At 45.7% G+C, this 19,097-nt stretch overlaps 2 protein-coding genes across 16 annotated transcripts; one reads left to right on the forward strand and one right to left on the reverse strand.

Annotated features, from left to right (window-relative positions):
- Positions 1-6,188: 6,188 nt before the first annotated feature.
- fbxo34 (F-box protein 34) lies at positions 6,189-17,438 on the reverse strand. Of its 13 annotated transcripts, none has more exons than XM_061300820.1 (6): positions 17,089-17,248; positions 10,812-10,938; positions 7,468-7,603; positions 7,120-7,388; positions 6,780-6,965; positions 6,189-6,705 (listed from the first exon to the last, which is right to left on the reverse strand). In XM_061300820.1, the coding sequence occupies exons 2-6, from the start codon at positions 10,893-10,895 to the stop codon at positions 6,664-6,666; spliced, it is 717 nt and encodes a 238-aa protein (XP_061156804.1). In that variant the 5' UTR covers positions 10,896-10,938; positions 17,089-17,248; the 3' UTR covers positions 6,189-6,663. The 13 variants fall into 13 exon arrangements, with proteins under 13 accessions (XP_061156804.1, XP_061156807.1, XP_061156803.1 ...); XM_061300823.1 differs by lacking the exon at positions 17,089-17,248 and adding an exon at positions 11,468-11,629 and having other exon boundaries at positions 10,812-10,966; XM_061300819.1 differs by lacking the exon at positions 17,089-17,248 and adding an exon at positions 11,468-11,628.
- jmjd7 (jumonji domain containing 7) lies at positions 11,795-14,547 on the forward strand. Of its 3 annotated transcripts, none has more exons than XM_061300829.1 (9): positions 11,796-11,962; positions 12,421-12,592; positions 12,655-12,793; positions 13,094-13,208; positions 13,300-13,356; positions 13,423-13,518; positions 13,897-13,973; positions 14,046-14,205; positions 14,336-14,547. In XM_061300829.1, the coding sequence occupies exons 1-9, from the start codon at positions 11,905-11,907 to the stop codon at positions 14,422-14,424; spliced, it is 963 nt and encodes a 320-aa protein (XP_061156813.1). In that variant the 5' UTR covers positions 11,796-11,904; the 3' UTR covers positions 14,425-14,547. The 3 variants fall into 3 exon arrangements, with proteins under 3 accessions (XP_061156812.1, XP_061156813.1, XP_061156814.1); XM_061300830.1 differs by having other exon boundaries at positions 11,803-11,962; positions 12,439-12,592; XM_061300828.1 differs by having other exon boundaries at positions 11,795-11,962; positions 13,897-14,205.
- Positions 17,439-19,097: the final 1,659 nt, after the last annotated feature.

The raw sequence follows: 19,097 nt of genomic DNA on the forward strand, positions 1-19,097 counted from the left end.
GACCTCTAGATTAGCAGAGCAGGGGATGTTTTACGACATTGTGTAGGATGGGACAAGCTAGGTTATTTATTACTGGTTACACACATTCCAACATAATCATACGATCAAGATAGTTTTAGAAAACCCTGACAGTCACCAAACTACGGCACGGGACCGTTTAATCCGGCCCGCCAACCCTGAACAAATTGTATTATTAAACTTGTTTTTTTTTGTCATTTTGCCTGCAATGACTGCGTTTCCCCAGTAGATGGGGAAGCGCTCGCCTGCGCATTTACTACCGGAAGCCGTGTCAGAAAGCTCGGTGCACACTCACAAGTGCGTGTACGTACTCAGTAGTACGGACATGGCGCACTCGCGCTCTATTTGTATCAGTCCCGAATTTAGGTCTGTGGGATGGAACAAGTTAACATCTGCTGACGATTCTACTGCCATTGCAGCACCACATATAACTTGAACACATTTTCCACTTTGTTTTCAACAGGTGTTAACCCTTCTGAAATGGGGGTGATTTTCATATAGTTTCTTTTAGGTTCCCGTGTGGATCATGTTTCACACAAATAGGACATGTTTTTTTTTGTTTTTTTATTTCACTTAAGAATCTAAACCGAAGGTAACTAAAGAATCTAAACCAGGGGTCCCCAAACCTTTTCCTGTGAGGGCCACATAACTTTTCCCTTCTCTGATGGGGGGCCGGTGTCAGTTTGTAACAGAAAAAGTGTGACGATCGTAGGGGAGCTTAAAAAATTTATTGTTTTCCAGAAAGCCACACATAACCAAATAACGGTTATTTGATAACCCTTTCCAGGTTCTTTACAGAAAAAAAGTCAGGAAACAAATAATAACATTATTAATAAAATAAATAATAACTAAATAACCCTCTCTGAGTTCTTCGCAGAAAGAACAGGAAATAAATAATAGCTAAATAACTCTCTCTGGGTTCTTCATAGAAAAAAAACCATGGAACATTAACTTTCTGTTGTGCCATGCACAATTTTAACAGATAAAAGTTCAGCTCAGTTGTCAGAGCAGAATCTCTCTGACACATATGAGCAGTCTCTTAAAGTTCTTGTGTTCCTTCCTTATAATCCTTTTGTAGGTTCCAGTAGGCTTGTAGACACCGCTGTCTTTTTTGTTAAAGTTTGCTAGTGCGTCATAGTCTGGAGTAAAATTTGTTGTGGCAATTCTTAGGAGAGATCCGAGGTGTTGGTCCGTTTACCTCGATCTGTGACGGGTTGATGTTGATGTGGCTGAACGTCACGTCGCGTACGTCGAGCCAAATTGGCCACTCTCTTTTAAACGCTCGGCACTGTGGCCACCTTGCTTTTCCCTGGGCGACTCATTTTAATGGAAGGATTCCAGGGGAAGGTTTGTGGGTGGCTTTAGCGCAAAACTGCATCTGAAAGCTCAGCGCGCGAATTACAAGAATGCTGTCCGAGTCCGGCCTCTTGGCCATGAGTCCGAGTCCGGCTGTCCATTTTTTCTGTTAATTCATGTGACTGCTTAGTCTTTATTCAAGGCTAATTTAGATCAGAATCTAAATAATTACAACAGTTTTGTGACGCAAACGTGAGTTCTTCATGTTTTTATTGAAAACAACATAGTGCTGACGCCGTACGACATCGGTTTTTCGCTATAATTCGAGGTAGTCCACCCTTACCCAAAGTTAAGGTTTCATGGGAATATTATTGTCATAATTGTCTGGACCATATATGATAATTGTTTAATGGTAGTTATTGATAGATCTTGAAGATGTCAAGTTATAGGTGCATAAGACTATGTTGGTCGCATTCATGCATATAGCACGTTCATTGTAAGAGGGGAAGAGATGTTGTGTATTTTGGGCTAACTCAGATTCCGTAGTAGAAAAAAAGCGGAAGTGGGATGGGCATTCTGTCTTGTTGTGGTACGCCCTGTGAACGCACTGTGAGTAAGGAATAAAGCAGTTATCATTCACGTCGTTGTCCGACCTATTCTTGGTATCTAAGAACCTGGAAAATAGTAAGGATATAACATATATTACGGGTCATTACGACGAGTTTGGTGGAGTTTTTACTGCTTCTTCCAACTCCTACCGCGCTGACTGTAACCTGACACTCTCTGGCTGCGTATTGCCTCTTTTTTTTATTGTCGGACTCGGTGGACTCGGTCAAAATCAGCACTGAGTCCGAGTCTGGCAAAAATGACAGAGTCCGACCGAGTCCGAGTCCCCGAGTCCGAACCGAGTCCACAGCCCTGGTTATTATTTATTTCCTGGTTTTTCTGTGAAGAACTCAGAGAGGGTTATTTAGTTATTATTTATTTCATTAATAGTGTTATTATTTGTTTCCTGACTTTTTTTCTGTAAAGAACCTGGAAAGGGTTATTAAATAACCGTTATTTGGTTATGTGTGGCTTTCTGGAAAACAATAAAATTTTTAAGCTCCCCTATGATCGTCATACTTTTTCTGTTACAAACTGACACCGGCCCCCCATCAGAGAAGGGAAAAGTTATTTGGCCCTCACAAGAAAAAGTTTGGGGACCCCTGGTGTGAAGTCTGTATAAAAAATAATCCACAAAGGAATGTAAAACCAAAAAGAGGAAAATTCCCAGAACCGACATATCCGTTCCAAATGTCGCATATGGACTTCATAGAACTAAACAGGTGTGGACTGTACAAATATTGTTTAGTCCTAATCGATGCCTTTTCAAGGTGGACAGGAATGATCCCAGCAAAGAATGCAGATGCTATAACAGTAGGAAAGGGTATCTGCAAGACCATCGTTCCCAGTTATGGCATCCCAGAGACCATTTACCGTGACAACGGACCACATTTTGTCAATTCAGTCATTAACAAAATGACTGAACATTTGCAGATTAGCGTAAATTCCGGACTATAAACCGCGCCTTTTTTCCAAAGTTTTGAACCCTGCGGTTTATAGTCAGGTGCGGCTTATATAAGGATTTTTTTCGTGATTTTTGTGATGACTTGATCACTTGAAGATTCAAGATTCAAGAGTTTTTTATTCGCCATGTTTGAGCGTGCCAAACAAGGAATTTGACTTCGGTAAAACACACCCTCTGTTCAACATTTAGGTGACTAACAACACTCAGGACATGTGAAAAATGGCAAAAAATAAAATAAAATTCACTTTTATACACTGCGGTATCTTGAAGAAAAGAACAACAACAAAAATACTATTTTGAAACACTACTATGGCTGCTGCTTATTCTGGCTGTGTTGCTTGTGACTATTATGAGCTTTAGTAGGAATGTACGCTAGGTGACCTGCGTCAAAGGGCTGTAAACCCTTTCTCTTACTCTGCCATGTGACTCAGAGATTACACAAAGCAGTGGTGGTGTTTGGACCATCTGCATTGTATTAAAACCCAATCAATCAGCATTTAAATTAAATTCTTCTGACATTTTGCTCACCAAAAACAAGTTGTAATGAATGTGAACTTTTAATGCATTTTCTTCAGAAGGTTACCGTTTTTTCCGTGTACAATGCGCCCCCATGTATAATACGCACCCTAAAAATGGCATGTTGATGCTGGAAAAAAGCCTGTACCCATGTATAATACGCACCCAATTTCTTTTATTTTTTTTAAGTCCCAATGATCGTCACACACGCATCTGGGTGTGGTGAAATTTGTCCTCTGCATTTGACCCATCCCCGTGTGATTTTGATCCATCCCCTGGGGGAGAGGGGAGCAGTGAGCAGCAGCGGCGCCGCGCTCGGGAATCATTTGGTGATCTAACCCCCCAATTCCAACCCTTAATGCTGAGTGCCAAGCAGGGAGGCAATGGGTCCTGTTTTTATAGTCTTTGGTATGGTCTTAACTAGGCTAGATGTATATTTTTTGTTGGCGTTGATTTCTCCGACTGCCCGTAAAGGCACCACCGCGATCAGTTAGGTTACCGTTTTTTTCCGTGTATAGTGCGCAATATTTTACTAATTTATTGTCCTAAAATCTAGGGTGCGTATTATACATGGGTACAAAGAAAAAGAATTTTAATTTTTTTTTTTTTTTTTTTTTTTTTAAATAAAGTCATGGTACAACAAAACCAACAACAGGACTGACCGACAAAGTCGTGGAACAAAAAGACAGGGTGACATTACCAAAGACAGGAACAGAATGACAGTAACACATGCAATGATCCAACGGTGAGCGAGGGGCAGACAGGACTTAAATACAAAACACGTTACATCGATTGAGGTGACACAGGAAGAGTGGGGTGACACGAACAGAAACTATGGCAACCTAGACACATAGCAAAACTGGGGACGAGACATGACAAATCTCCCCCGAAATAAAACTCACCTTTCTTCTTGTTTGTTGTCAATCGCGCATCGCATTCAGCCATCCTGCCCAACACACTTAGTAAAATTCATAATTGACGACACATCGTTTGATGCGATGGTGCAATCCTCGATGGTGTGTTATTGTCGAATATTGTTTGTTTTTTAATCTCCATCGCGGACCGGACGTCATACGGAGGCCGCCATTACAGATGCGCAGAACGGTTGCGCAAGACACGTCAGCTATATAAAGAGCGAGAGTTCAGTTCTCCACCTATTAGTTTCAATTCACAGTTTAATTAGCAGTTTCAATCAGCAAATAACAAAATGCGTATTACAGGTAATATTTTATTTCACAACACTTTGCCTTGTTCCTTTCGTCTCTGCTGTTCATTTCAAACACGCTCCATACGACCGCAATGCTCTTGTATCAGACGCTCGCTCGATCACCTGCTAGTTTGCCGTCTGTCACAATGTACCCTACACAAATCCGAAACATTTGTTGCGGCTCCGAGTCACGACGAGGGGCAAGTTTTGGTTTCCAAGGGTGTTTTTATTCCTCTTCAACGTCTCTCCCATACAGAGCCGCCGTGTGCGCACGGAGCGCGGTGGTGCGTTTAGGGGCAGTCGGAGAAATCAACGCCAACAAAAAAAATGACATCCAGCCTAGTTAAGACCATACCAAAGACTTTAAAAATGGGACCCATTGCCTCCCTGCGTGTGTGACGATCTTTGGGACTTAAAAAAAAAAAAAAAAAATTCATAAAAATTGGGTGCGTATTATACATGGGTACAAGCTTTTTTCCAGCATCAGCATGCCATTGTTAGGGGTGCGTACTATACATGGGGGCGCACTATACACGGAAAAAAACGGTAATATCGATATAAAGAACTACGATACGATATTTGCTGATATCTTAAAGCCTGCTGCGATTCATTCACGATATATCGCGATATAGTGCTCTACGATCGATTTATTTATTTTTTAAATAAAAAAATATAGAACAATATCCTGATTTATAACAATTCATACGCAAAATCAACAAGGTACTGCAAACTCTTTATTTAGGAAATTACAAGAGTATTGTAGTATACAAATTTCTTACTTTAACACTGAACTTTGATGTCGTGTTTTTTCTTTAAATGTGCGGCGAGATTTGTGCTCCCTGAATATTTGATCACCGCATGGCAGGATTTACAAACTGCACGTGTCTTGTCCGTTGAGCCATCTTTTCTTTGGAATCCAAAGTGCTTCCAAACGAATGACTTGAAGCCTAAAGGGGAGCAAATTTCCTTGTCTTTTTTGGACACTAGCCATAGCACCAGCCCAGGAGCCGCGTACTAGTTGTCGCCTCCCCTTTCACGTGCGTGCTCTGCTCACAACACAACAACGCCGCGCACTGCTCCCTGCTCCCGGAAAGAGGAAGCAAGTAACAATGAACTGGATTTCAAAATAAAGTCGCGTCTAATGTCCGAGGTCAAACACGGCGATATAAATCGATGTTTACCTTTAGCATCGATGCCAATAAATCGTAGAGCATTATATCGATTAATCGATGTGTACCGATGTATCGTTACACCCCTAGTAGAAGTCCATTTAGGAAGACACCTTCAGTCATCATGACAGCACCCTTGAGGACATGGTCCACCTCAGATCTTGTCCTGGTCAGTTGGTGTAGAATTCAGACAGCGACCATCAGTTGGGGTCAGCACCTAACCGGGTAAGACTATCAACAATAGGCTACACTTTACATTTTAGTTCAATCAGCAATCGTTAGTTAATGTGAATTAAATTACAAAGAGAAAGAATTGGACTTCATATTTTCTCAAGCAAAATCAAGTGATTTTTAGAGGCCCGCGGCATTAGTGAAAATAGTGAAGCAGTGTCTTTGGCAGATTCAACATGTGTTTACGGGTATGCTTGAAGTTTATTTGTTAGTCGTGTGATAATGAACGGACCTTTATCTAGCTCAAAGAAGGCTAATGGCAAGCAACTAACTATTATGCAAACATGGCTGACACAATAACATCACTGGAAGTTCTCATCACTTTCCTGCATCCGGGTGAGATAACATGCAGCTTATTAGCAAATGCATTGCCATGGAAACTTCAATGGTTTTGTTTATAAAAAAAGTGACAGTGCCGCCAGCAGTGCAATAAGCCTTTGTGTCTCAGAACAGTTTGCAGTTCCTCTTTGTTCCTCTGGGTGGCCAGGCCAGGTCCACAACAGGGTCACCAAGTACTCTCAGTCATGGCTGGCCAGACACAAGCTGCGCTAAATGATGGGGAACACACTGGAATCGTCTCTTGGCTTCTTCTTCTACTACTACTTCCCACTTTGCGTCCCCAGAAGAGAAAGAGGACGACGAGGTGGTGGTGGTCTTCAGGAAAACTTCTTCTTGGTGGCGGTGAAACGCTCCATGTACTGCAGAGGAAAGACATGGGGAAATTTAAGAAGAAGAGACTTGGTCCGTTGCGGCACGTTCCGAACCTCCTCACCTTGTCGTAACCCTCCATGTCTTGTAGACACTTGACCTCAAAGAGGTTTCCTTCAACCGAGAAGAGAGACACTTGTGATTCATTCAGGATAGACAGCGGGATGGCGGCCAGGTCCAAACAGTTCTCCTCCACACGTAGAACTTTGAGGCGAGGACACAGAGACACATCCGCAGACAGCAGCGAGATCTGGAACAAACAGGCACAACTTCCTCGTTCTGAACACAGCTCTGTTTTACCGGTTTGGTATCTCATTGGACTGATCTAATTCTTGCTGGGCCAATCTAATAACTTTGTTCCAAGCTCAGGTTCTTTTTTTTGGACTGGCTTAATTGTTTGGTACCTGGTTCTGGTTGAGGTTGAGCTCAATGACCTGCAATTCTGACACCTCTGGGGGAACACTCTGAAGCTGGTTCCTGGAAAGGTCCAGCAGATCCAGGTGTCTCAGGGCTCCTAGTCCGGTGGGGAACTCCGAGATGCGGTTCCCGGCCAGAATGAGGGTCCGCAGGGACTTTAGCTGATCCATGGTGAGTGGCAGCTGCTGGATCCAATTAGAACTGAGACTAAGAGTCTCCAGTTTCTTCAGCTTCCCAATCTCAGTGGGGAGTCCACCTGAGGAGCAATAAGCAACACCACAAAAGTGTTGGAGTTCCAGTACACTGACCGTTTCATCCTGAATGTTTGAACTCACCCAGCCTGTTTGAGTTGAGGGTCAAACTCCGGAGCTGCGCATAGCTTCCAATAGAAGGAGGAAGTGACTCCAACTTGTTGTCTGACAGGTCCACGGTCCGAAGGTTTGCTGTAAGTCGCTGCAATTCCTCAGGAAACTGAAGGCCACAAAGTCTCATATCAGAACCTGTTAGCACAAGCTAGCAGCACCGATACTTGGCTTGGACCTCAGTTGAGTCATTAACATGTTGACTATAGACGCCGCAAGGAACAAGTACAATTACTAGAGAACCCACATAGAATCAGACCATGCTGACTCGAGAATCCACATGGCAGCCGGACAGAACATGCTGATTGTTTACCTCACATGGAATGTGCTGTCACCAGTACCCATGTGTTGCCAGAACATACATACTGAACTCACATAAGACAAGCTGGTTATAGGACCCAGATGATACCTGCTGACTACCCTAATTCTTGGACTATAAATCGCTCCGGAGTATAAATCGCACCAGCCATAAAATGCCCAAAAATGTAAAGAAAAACATATATAAGTCGCTCCGGAGTATAAGTCGCATTTTGGGGGGGTATTTATTTGACAAAATCCAACACCAAGAACAGACATGAACAAGCAACAACAGGCTAAACGATACGGTATGCTAACGTGACAAACACAAACGAGGAGCTGAGAACGGGCTTGACTAGGGATGCACCGAAATAAAAATTCTTGGCCGAAACCGAAAACCAAAAATGAGGAAACCAAGGCCGAAAACCGAAAACCGAAACACCGAAAGAAATGTCAGTTATTAGAACCACAGCATTTATGGCTACATGTGTACTAACCTCACTAAAATCAAGGCATTGCAATAAACCAGTTACGAAAGTATGAAAATATTTATTTAGCACTGACAACAATGCACAATATAAATTAAAATTCAAAAATAAAATAAAATGTTTAACTTGACCCAACTCATGTGTACATTAAATAATAATTTACAGGCTTATAACTGACTGTAAAATTAAATATGTTCTCTTATAAAAACACAGAGAACTTTCTTGCCTTTTCAAAAACGTCCCCCACAGACGGAGTGGGCGTGCTCGGTGTCAGTTTCCTTTTCTGTGTCGCCTTCTTCTCATATTCAGAATGGCGATCGGGATGTTTGGATTTCAGGTGATGAATTAAACCCGACATGGAGAAACTTTTTGCAGATGCACCCCTTTCAGCATTGCATGTTTTGCAAATCGCTATCCGTGGGTCTTTCTCTGAGATAGTGAAATCAGTCCACACCGCAGACTTATCCCGTGCTCGCTGCGCTGTTTGCTCACGTCATCACAAGTTTCGGCCGTGTTGTTTCGGTGATTTAGGTCTTTCGGCCAAAAACCGAAAATGCACTTTTGGGTCATTTTCGGCCGAAAGTTTTCGGTGGCCGAATTTTCGGTGCATCCCTAGGCTTGACGTAACAAAAAAAACTATTACATAAATAACACGTTTATAAAACCATCTGTGTCACTCCAATTCATTAAATCCATCGATCGTCCTTTGTCTACAATGCCGTGTGCCGCGCCGCAGTTCCAATTATTCCACAGCCCCATACAACGACAAAGAAACTATATTTTAAATAACTATCACATAAACAACAACATCAAACCATTTGTGTCACTCCAAATCATTAAATCCATCGATCAAATTTCGCGTCTTTTATTGATCGTCCTTTGTCAACAATGCCGTGTGCCGCGCCGCAGTTCAAATTATTCCACAGGCCTTTACAACGATATATAAACTATATTTTAAAGAACTATCACCTAAACAACAATATTATCAAACCATTTGTGTCACTCCAAATCATTAAATCCATCGATCAAATTTCTCGTCCTTTATGTCATCCTGGTGACAGAGGACGTTCAGGATGTTCAGAGGATGTGGCGCTTTAAAGTGTTAATTACTTTATTTGATTTTTTTCTCTCTATTTTTTATGTTTTGAATATGTTCAAGACAAAGATATCAAAGCATGCGAAGTGATCAACTGTACTAAAAACAACATGTGAAGTGGTCAACTATACTTGTAAGTAAGTGATGTGTTAATGATCAAGTAAAAATTTGTGAGTATAAGTATAAGTCGCCCCCCCACCCAGACTATGGAAAAATCAGCGACTTATAGTCCGAAAATTTCGGTATATAAAGTGAGACCCACCTGCTGAAAATAAAGCTGACTTTGACTATATACAGTGAGAACCCCAACACCCACATAAAAGAACTTACTGAGCCTAAGAACTTATGTGTAGGCACACAGTAGAAATCACATGACACTGGGAAATGCAGATTGTATGACAGGGGTCACCAACCTTTCTTAAACCGAGAGCTACTTCCTGGGTACTGATTAAGTCAGTTTGACACAGACTTCTGAAATAGCCAATTTGCTCAATTGGGCTTTCACTGTGTTATTATTGTCATTTCCAGTTCACATGTAAGTGTGATTTGAACAAGAATAGCAAAAATAGAGTCAAACCTTGGTTTTTGACCACAATCCGTTCCAGAAGGCGGTTGGAGAAGCGAATCGGTCGAATTCCGAATCTATTTTTCCCATTACAAATAATGGAAAATGTTCTAATCCATTTCAAGACAAAAAAACCCCGCCTTTTTTAAGCATTATTTCATTTGCGCATATTTGTCCGATCGCGCAACTGCATCCCACCGCCGACCGCGCAACCGTAACGTGTCGCCCACCGCGCAACTGCACCGCGCTGGTCGCATTATTGTGACAGAGCCGTCGCTAAAACTTAGAAAATATTTTTAAAGTCCTAATGTACTTTCCAAAATTTAAGTGGACCTCAGTGCGCAGGGAGCTTAATTTGGTTCGATCGCGCAACCGCCGGGCGCCGGGTGCTCACTGTCGCATTGCTTTAAGAGCGTCTTTGTGTTTTAGGATGGCTTTACTGCTCCCACTTGCATTCTTTGGAGGCATGATTAGGGGTTAATACAATCCTCAAAGTAACGAAAATTCAATAACAACGGAGTCAGTCAGCATCCGGGCCGCGCGGTCGGGTTTTCTCGGGTCCTCCCGGCTCATCTCGCGATGTTCGACCTCCGAATTTTGTTCGACAACCGAAGCAAAAAATCTCGAATTTTTTGTTCGAATTCCGATTTGTTCAAGAACCAGGACGTTCGAAAACCGAGGTTTGACTGTAAAATAAATAGATGCAGCTCACTGACAAGTGCCGCTATTTGAGCTAATTGTAGGTCAGTCCTGCGGGCGACTCATGCGGGCCTCACAGGCGACCTGGTGACCGCGGTCAACGTGTTGGTGACCCCTGCTGTATGACAAAAATGGTACCAAAATAAGCATATAGGACCCAGACATGTCTCACCGCTGGAAGTCCTTTTCCAGTGAGCTGGAATACTCCTGTCTTCTGGGAAGTCTCCAGATGGGACTTGAGAGCACTATTCCCCATCCGGACTGAAGGTCCAAACTGTGTCCGTCACTGCGGCAGTGTCCTGCACATCAACGTCAATCAGTCTAGGCCTAGGGGATGGCGGATGGTGTATTGGTACACTCGCCTGTCTTGTGTGCAGGCATCATGAGTTTGATTCCCGCATATGACGGTGTGCATGTGTGTGAGACATACAAAAAAACGTCAGGTCTATGTCAATCACAGCTTTGATTTAATAATAAAATATCAATAGCTCACGTGACACCGTGATCTCAAAGTAATCAAGTATTGAACCGAACTTCGTTGTGGACCTCAAGCTGTCAATCAGAGGCTCATCGGTATTCAAGTTGATGACATGAGCCCGTCACTAAATAGCTCACTATGACTTTCACCTACTTTAGTCATTATTAGTGGTCGTAAAAGGTGACGAGAACACGAACTACTTGAGTCGAAGGTTTGGTCTACTTTGTCGTATGGGTGTTTAGCGGAAACGAAGAGGGGGGGGGGGTTATGAAGCTAAGCTACAATAAGCAACATCCGTTAGCATGCTGAACGCTAGCAGTATTCCACACTCAGCTAGGCGGCTCACTTACGTTACAGTGACGAAATGCTGCACTGTTCTCGTAAAACAACTTTGAAACGATTAAAAGATTTACTGTGCGGTAAATCTTTTTTCTTTTTTTTTAAATTGTGAGAGCCACGCAGCAATGTCAACAGAAAATACCCGGATGTGACGGCACGCGCAATAAAACGCTTGTTTATGCATGTTTTCAAGCAAAAAACTTCTTCATAGTTCAGTTTTTGCTTTGTACAATCATTTACAACTCACTGAAATGTATATTTTCTCATGCAAAAATATTTAATTACAATGATATTCATGAAAAAGGTCGGTGACGTATCTAGATTTACAGTTCAGTGTCTGGCCAGCAGGGGAAGACATACCACAAGGCGTCCGACGACGAAGACGCAGTGGGTGTAAACAAAGCAGCATGGACGAAGCGGCCGAGCATTAAAACGAGATTTTGATGCAATGGTTGACATGGACGCCGTGAAGGAACGACTAGCTCATTTCGCATTAGAAGCTCACGGTACTACAGTATATACTGTGTAAACTGCTGTTTTTACTTGTGTACTTACTAAGACTAATATTTATACTACTACGACTCATACGCCAATGCTACTACTACTACTACGACTTGTATTGATACTTTCACGGCTTTCACTCATGCTACTTATATTTATATAACATTAAACTTACACTACTCATAGCGCTCCCGTTACTACTTTTTTGCGTTACTATTCATAATAGTACTTCATCAAAGTAGCATTAATACTGTTTATAGAGTAGTACATCTACTATTGGTACTATTATTATTACTCATTACTATTATTAAATAAATTTAATTTATTCATGTCGCGCTTTCACGATAGCTTAGGCTGTAACAAAACAGTGCTATGTTACGACTACCTACCTAATCGCCCAGATTATGCTACTATTGTATCTGCATTACTAGTAGCACTGCTATTATTACTCCTCGTCATGTAGCTGGATTTAACGTTGCAGATTTGTATTTGAACAAATCGGTGCCGTATGTTGACGGCCCACCCGAGCCGCTTCACTTTTACCGCCAATGGATTGCTCCCAACAAGCCGTGCATTATACGAAACGCCTTCAGTCATTGGCCGGCGCTGTCCAGGTGGACGCCCGCGTACCTGAGGTAGGTAAGGAGGAAGATAGAACACCTGGGCCGAGCATAGACTTCACGCTTTCTGTTTGCAGGGAGAAGGTGGGCTCCAAGGTCATCAGCGTGGCGGTGACCCCCAACGGTTACGCCGACGCCATCAAAGACAATCGATTCGTGACGCCCGAGGAACGACGTATGTGCTTTTCCTCCGTGCTCGACATCATCCAAGGAAAGGTACATGACAGGACGGTGTGCTTGCTCAACACCGCGCCCCAAAGAGCCGACGTGAGAGACCACAGTCTCCTACAAAGCCCAAACTGACTGCCTTTAAACATTCTGAACCTTCCAGAGCCAATGATATGTTGTCGTCTTTTTACCTCAACAAGGCGATGGTATAAGTTGAAATAAAAAATGAAAGAAAAAAATGGTTCTTAGGAAACAAATCACTGTTCGGTTGCGTTGCGTTATCAACTACAAGAGTTGATTGCAAACTAAGCCGTACACTTCAGTACATAAACTTGTGTGTGCGGTCAGGTGAAGGAGCGCGGCGTGTTCTACATTCAGAAGCAGTGCTCCAACCTGCTGGAGGAGCTGCCCGAGCTGACGGCTGACATGGAAGCGCACATCGGCTGGATGAGTACAGCCATGGGTGAGCCGGCTGGCCAGCCAGCGCGCTCACTAGCGCCCCCCTGCTGTTTGAGGAACCTCGCATGTCCATCATTCTTTTGTCATTTGTTCAGGAAAGTCGCCAGACGCCGTCAACTTCTGGCTCGGAGAGGCCGACGCGATCACCTCCCGTAAGATCCGCTCCCTGCATCGCCTGTCTTTTTCAGCAAAACAAAGTGTTCCAATTCCCCTTTTAGTGCACAAAGATCCTTATGAGAACATTTACTGCGTCATCTCTGGACAGAAGGACTTCATCCTGCTGCCGCCCACCGACAGACCCTTCGTCCCGTATGGTAACCATAGAACCCTAGTAACAACCTTGACCTTAGCAACCTTACTAACATTGGCTCCGCTAATCATCATAACCAAAAGGCATCTGCTCTTACGGTAACCATAGTAACAGTCTAGTCTTGACTAAAACAAGTCACAAGCCTTGTGGTAACCATGGTGACAAGTAAACTTTATGACAGTAAACATAGTAACCATAGTAGCAGGCCTTTTGGCAACGACTTTCCAAACAACCATTACAACTGCCTAACAACCATAGTAACAATGCTTACGGTGACCACATTGACAAATCACAGCCCTGACGCCTTTACATAGCGACATTCCATAGAATGCAGTACGTATGGTGCCAGGGTGCGGTAACCATGGTAACCATGCGCTGCTAGGCCTATACCAGCCTGCGGTTTACCGGCAGAAGGAAGACGGTGACTTTGAGGTGGTGGACCAGAGCGATGGTGAAAAGGTGCGTTCGGGCGCTGGGTGGCTTGGTGGCTCCCGCAATCTCTCTGACACTTTGGCCCGCCGCTGCGGCCAGCTGCCGTGGATCCCCGTAGACCCGCTGGATCCAGACCTAGAGCGCTACCCCTCGTACGCGCGAGCGCAGCCGCTCCACTGCAGCGTGAAGGCGGGAGAGATGCTCTACCTGCCGTCCTTGTGGTTCCACCACGTGAGACAGTCGCACGGCTGCATCGCAGGTAGGATGCAGATATGAGGACACAAGCAGAAGCAGGTCAAAGCGCGCAAGGAATTTGTGTCACGTTTTCAAATGAGTTGAAAGTGTTTGAGAGTTGTAAGATTGCAATCGCACCCCTAACCCACCCCCAGTGAACTTCTGGTACGACATGGACTTTGACATCAAGTACAACTACTTCTCGCTCCTGGACGACATCACAACCATCACCTCCCAACACTGAGCTGACCGCCAGGCTGCATTACACCGCAAAACCACACGAGAGCACCAGGAGTCCCCTCACAATCTGAACGCTGATTAAAGATAATTACTTAATATTAAAGTTATATCGGACATTGTCAATGTATTATGCAGATACTTTCATTCTTTTAAATGAAATCTTACACTGCTCTTCAAAACAGGTCTTCTGTTAAAAAAATAAAATAAATACATTTACGCAGGTTGGACAGATGCAGCACTTTAAAATGGCCCAGAGCCAGAGGTTTAATTCAAACAAAATATAAAGGGCAAAGAAGTGGAAAAAAGCTCTGAATTAAAACACTCAATTTTTAAAAATCTCTTTTTATTATAGCATTTCCTAGGCTTTCTTAAAATGCAATATTATGTACACGTGAACACAAATCGAAATCTGTCTGAGACTCCTTCCTCAGCCAACAAACGGAATGTGACAGGTCGACCACGAACAAGTTCAAGGAGAAGAAGAAAAAAAAAAAAGGTAAAAGCTTTGCCATGCAGCTCAGCTGTGCAAGGTGGGCACCCAGCGGTTGTCGTGGAGCCCCATGTTGCAACCGGGGGCGTCCCTGCGTAGGCGGTGGCAGCACAGCCAGAAGCCGGGCCCAAAGGGCAGCGCCTGGCAGTACGGCTTGTGGTGCCAGCGGCACAACGACACGTCACCGCGCCCGTAGCGCCGCTTGCACTTCTTGCAGGGGTCGTTGTGGTAACGGGGGTCTGCCACCCACAGGGAATCGGCGGGACGGACACCGTAGTTCTCGATGACCAGCTTGAAGTAGCTACACGTGCACTTGAGCGCCGCTAGGCTGCGGGTGGGCAGCAGCACAAAGATGCCCAACAGCACATCCTGCGGCAGTGTGGCCAGAGTGACCGGCGGCTCCAGGAGCTCGCTCAGCCGCTGTCTTATCTCCGCAAAGTCATCCGATGCCCGTTTCTGCTCCGCTGCCGTCGCCTCGTCTGAAAGGATGTAAGGTGGCGTGGACAGAAACAACAACCCGGGAAGGGGCTCCGTCTCCTCCAGCGAAGGCGGTGGAAGCGCGATGCCGGCTGAAGAAGGTGACCGGGAGCGTTCGATCGGGTCGCTGTCCCAAGCATCAAACGATGGCGAGGATGGAGGGGACGGAGCGGGACAGACGGGACAGACGGTGACCCGCACGTGCCTCGCCCATATCCTTGGGCTTGTGGACACGCCACCCACGTTGCGACGCTGCAGACACTCAATCTTGGCGACCACGTCCGATACACGCACGCTCTCCGTGTCCTCCGGGAGGGGCGGCGTTCGGGTGACGGTGAACCCGGTGCCGGCGAACCCGGTGCCGCTGCGGCGCTCCTCCAGGAACGCAACTATGGCACCCACTGACACCTTCTGCTCCAAACTTGGGGTGGAGGCATCGGCGGGCAGCCTGTTTCCAGGCAGGCTATCTGAGTCCCGCCGGAGGGTTCTGGTAGCGCCGGACCGCCTTCGTCGCTTGCCGTCGTTATTTTCCCGCCAGCTGCCCTTCACCTTCGCTGGCCGCGTTGAGGGGGCACGGTTTGCGCATAATGAACCCGGGTCCGAAGCGAAGAGGGCAATCTTCTCACGGACGTGGCCCGGCTTGATGACGGCGCACACATCCAGCAGGGCGTCGGGATCATCTTTGGCCGGACAACGTAGCGGTGGTGGGCTGCCTCGTGTACTAAGCGTGTTGCCTGGGATGGCACTGAGGGGGCAACGGCCGTTGCGGGGAGGCGTGCGGAACCCTGACACGTCCACGCACAGCCCGGAACGCAGTTGCTTGATGTGCATGGCCCGTCTGGAGACAGGAAGCGGACATTAACTTGATGTGGTGTCCATGTGGCACCGCAACGGCAGCCAAGAGGCGGGAAGGCTTTACCTCCAGGCGGCGCCTTGATTGGCTTACGCTAAAAGGAGGTACCAGCGGCTGGTGGCAAGGTGACGAGGCCTCGTTCGCGGGGGCTGCGGGTGTCCAAGTTCAAGAGGGACATTTGGCCATGGGCAGGAAGCGACACATTGCAACATGAGCAAAGTTCACATCAAATAAACAAAAACCTCTTATCCTCACGACATTTTCAATCCTTATTTTCTCTCTTGCATTCTTCCCTTTTCGTCTTGACCTTCCCTTCCCATATCCATTATTTTTCTTCCTCTTATCTTTACTTCCTTGTTTCCCTTCATTCTATACCCACTTACCATCTATCCTTCATTTCTCCAATCCGTTCCTTTCCAACTTTTCATCAGTGCTTTACCCCCTTCCTTCTTCCCAACTTTCTTTCCTTCATCCACAGAAGGAAGGATTCTTCTTATTCCCTTCCCCTTCATTCCTTGGCCCCCTCATTTCTTCGTCTAGACATGTACATATACGCAAAACGATCAAGTCGAATTTAAAAGAGTCGAAAGGATCGCTGAGGAGCCGTGCACATTTCCGGGTTGTGCAAGCTCCAATGGCAGCTGACACGCTACGTGCAGGGGACGCTTGCGAGCGTCACATTTATCTACCTGGCCGGCCACCCGCTTGCCTACCTTGCCTGAATGGTTGGCTGGCTGGCTGGCTGGCAGAATCGCATCCGGAGCTGAAGACCCTCAGTGTGGGCAACGTTTGTTAGCATCGCAAGCTAGGCTAAGCGGCGAAGGAGGCCAAGAGGCAGCCCGACTCACCCGATCCGGATCGTCGCTTGATTGTCCGTCGACAGCAAACGACCTTCGGTGACCTCGCGACGTCCTCGGGTGTTGTCGTCTCATAAAAATCTTGAAAAGTGCACAAGCGCCAAGTGGGCGCGCGCGCGCGCACGCACACTAACGACAAACGAGAGCTGACGTCGGTCTTTGCGTTGGGTTTTACGTCCAGCTGGAGCAGCGGGGCCGTGACGTCATTGGACGGACAAAGATCGTCTGTACTGAAGAAGACTGCACGTACCTGCGCCTATCTTCTTATTTTGTTTTTCGCCTTTTTAGTTTGGCTGTCGGGCGGCTCTGTGGAGTACTGGTTACAGGGGTCTTAAACTCCAGTCCTCGGGGGCCGCATTCCGACATGTTTTCAAGTGGCATGGTGGTACGCGATGGTGTAAAATTAGGTATTGAATTTGCCCCAGGCACATTGGTTATCCCAAAACATGTAGTAGTTCAAAATGTCACCAGGAGATGGTGTTAAAGCTTGACATAGGGGTAACCTAATGGAAATTAACAAATCTAATAAATTAAATAGTTAGCAATTGGGAGGACAAAAACAAAACCAGCAGACACAGAGACAGCTTCTTCCCCTAGGCTGTTGCTCTGATGAACTCACACCACTCATAGAGTCTCAGAGTCATTACTGGGCAATAACATCCTGCTCTTCCCACCTTTTTGAATTTGTCTACACTGTTTTTGCCATTTTTCACATGTCCTGAGTGTTGTTAGTCACCTAAATGTTGAACAGAGGGTGTGTTTTACCGAAGTCAAATTCATTGTTTGGCATGCTCAAACATGGCGAATAAAAAAAACTCTTGAATCTTGAATCTTGACACGTAGCAACGCACAATTTCAAAGTCAAAGTCTGCTTTATTGTCAACGTCTTCACATGCCGAGACACACAAAGAGATCGAAATTACGTTTTCTCTATCCCACGGTGACAAGACATACTACACAATAGACATACAAGTAAACGACGTAATATAAAAAACAAGAAGGCATAAATAATAAGAGTAATAATAAATAATAAATAAACAGATAACACAACAAATAAGAGCCAGTGTGCATACAGACAGTAAAAGTACAGGACGCTACGCAGAACGGGGAAGCGAGTTCAGGATCCTAACAGCCTGGAGTATGAAGCTGTTTGAGAGTCTGGTGGTGCGGGAGCGCAGGCTTCTGTACCTCTTCCCAGAGGGCAGAAGCTCGAACAAAGAGTGAGCGGGGTGACTCACATCACTCACAATCGTGGTCGCCTTGCGGGTGAGATGGGAGGTGTAAATGTCCTTCAAGGAGGGGAGCGAAGCACCAATAATCTTACCAGCCGTGTTCACTATGCGCTGCAGGGCCTTCAAGTTGTAGTCAGTGCAGCCGCCACCCCAAACAGCAATACAGCTGGAGAGGACGCTCTCAATGGTGCCGCGGTAAAATGTAGTCATGACGGCCGGAGGAGCGCTCGCTCGCCTGAGTTTCCGCAGGAAGTACAGGCGGCGCTGGGCTTTCTTTGCCAGTGATGCGGTGTTGGTGGACCAGGAGAGATCCTCACTGATGTGCACCCCCAGGAACTTGGCGCTGCTCACTCTCTCCACCACAGCACCGTCGATGGTCAGCGGCAGGTGTTGGGTGTGACCCTTCCGGAAGTCCACAACAATCTCCTTGGTCTTGTCGACGTTCAGCAGGAGGTTGTTGTCCCTGCACCACGTGGTCAGAAGGTCAACCTCCAGCCTGTATTGAGTCTCGTCTCCCTTGGTGATGAGACCCACCAGAGTCGTGTCGTCAGCAAACTTCACTATACGGTTGTCGCTGTAGGTTGCAGTGCAGTCATGCGTCAGGAGGGTGAAGAGCAGCGGACTGAGCACGCAGCCTTGGGGGGCCCCCGTGCTCAGCGTGATGCTGGCGGAGATTTTGTCGCCAACACGTACTACCTGTGGCCTCTGACAGAGGAAGTCCAGTAGCCAGTTGCAGAGGTAGGTACTGAGGCCCAGCGTGTCAAATTT

Source organism: Syngnathus typhle, linkage group LG16 (assembly GCF_033458585.1).
Source record: "Syngnathus typhle isolate RoL2023-S1 ecotype Sweden linkage group LG16, RoL_Styp_1.0, whole genome shotgun sequence".
NCBI classification, from domain to species: Eukaryota; Metazoa; Chordata; class Actinopteri; order Syngnathiformes; family Syngnathidae; genus Syngnathus; species Syngnathus typhle.

Bases quoted from the DNA above. Each gene is read 5' to 3' on its own strand.
- jmjd7 (XM_061300828.1), top strand. From the start codon at position 11,905: ATGGTTGACATGGACGCCGTGAAGGAACGACTAGCTCATTTCGCATTA. The intron at 13,209-13,299 runs GTGAGCCGGCTG...TCATTTGTTCAG, and splicing joins CTGGATGAGTACAGCCATGG to GAAAGTCGCCAGACGCCGTC. The intron at 13,519-13,896 runs GTAACCATAGAA...ATGCGCTGCTAG, and splicing joins CAGACCCTTCGTCCCGTATG to GCCTATACCAGCCTGCGGTT.
- fbxo34 (XM_061300817.1), bottom strand. From the start codon at position 16,218: ATGCACATCAAGCAACTGCGTTCCGGGCTGTGCGTGGACGTGTCAGGG.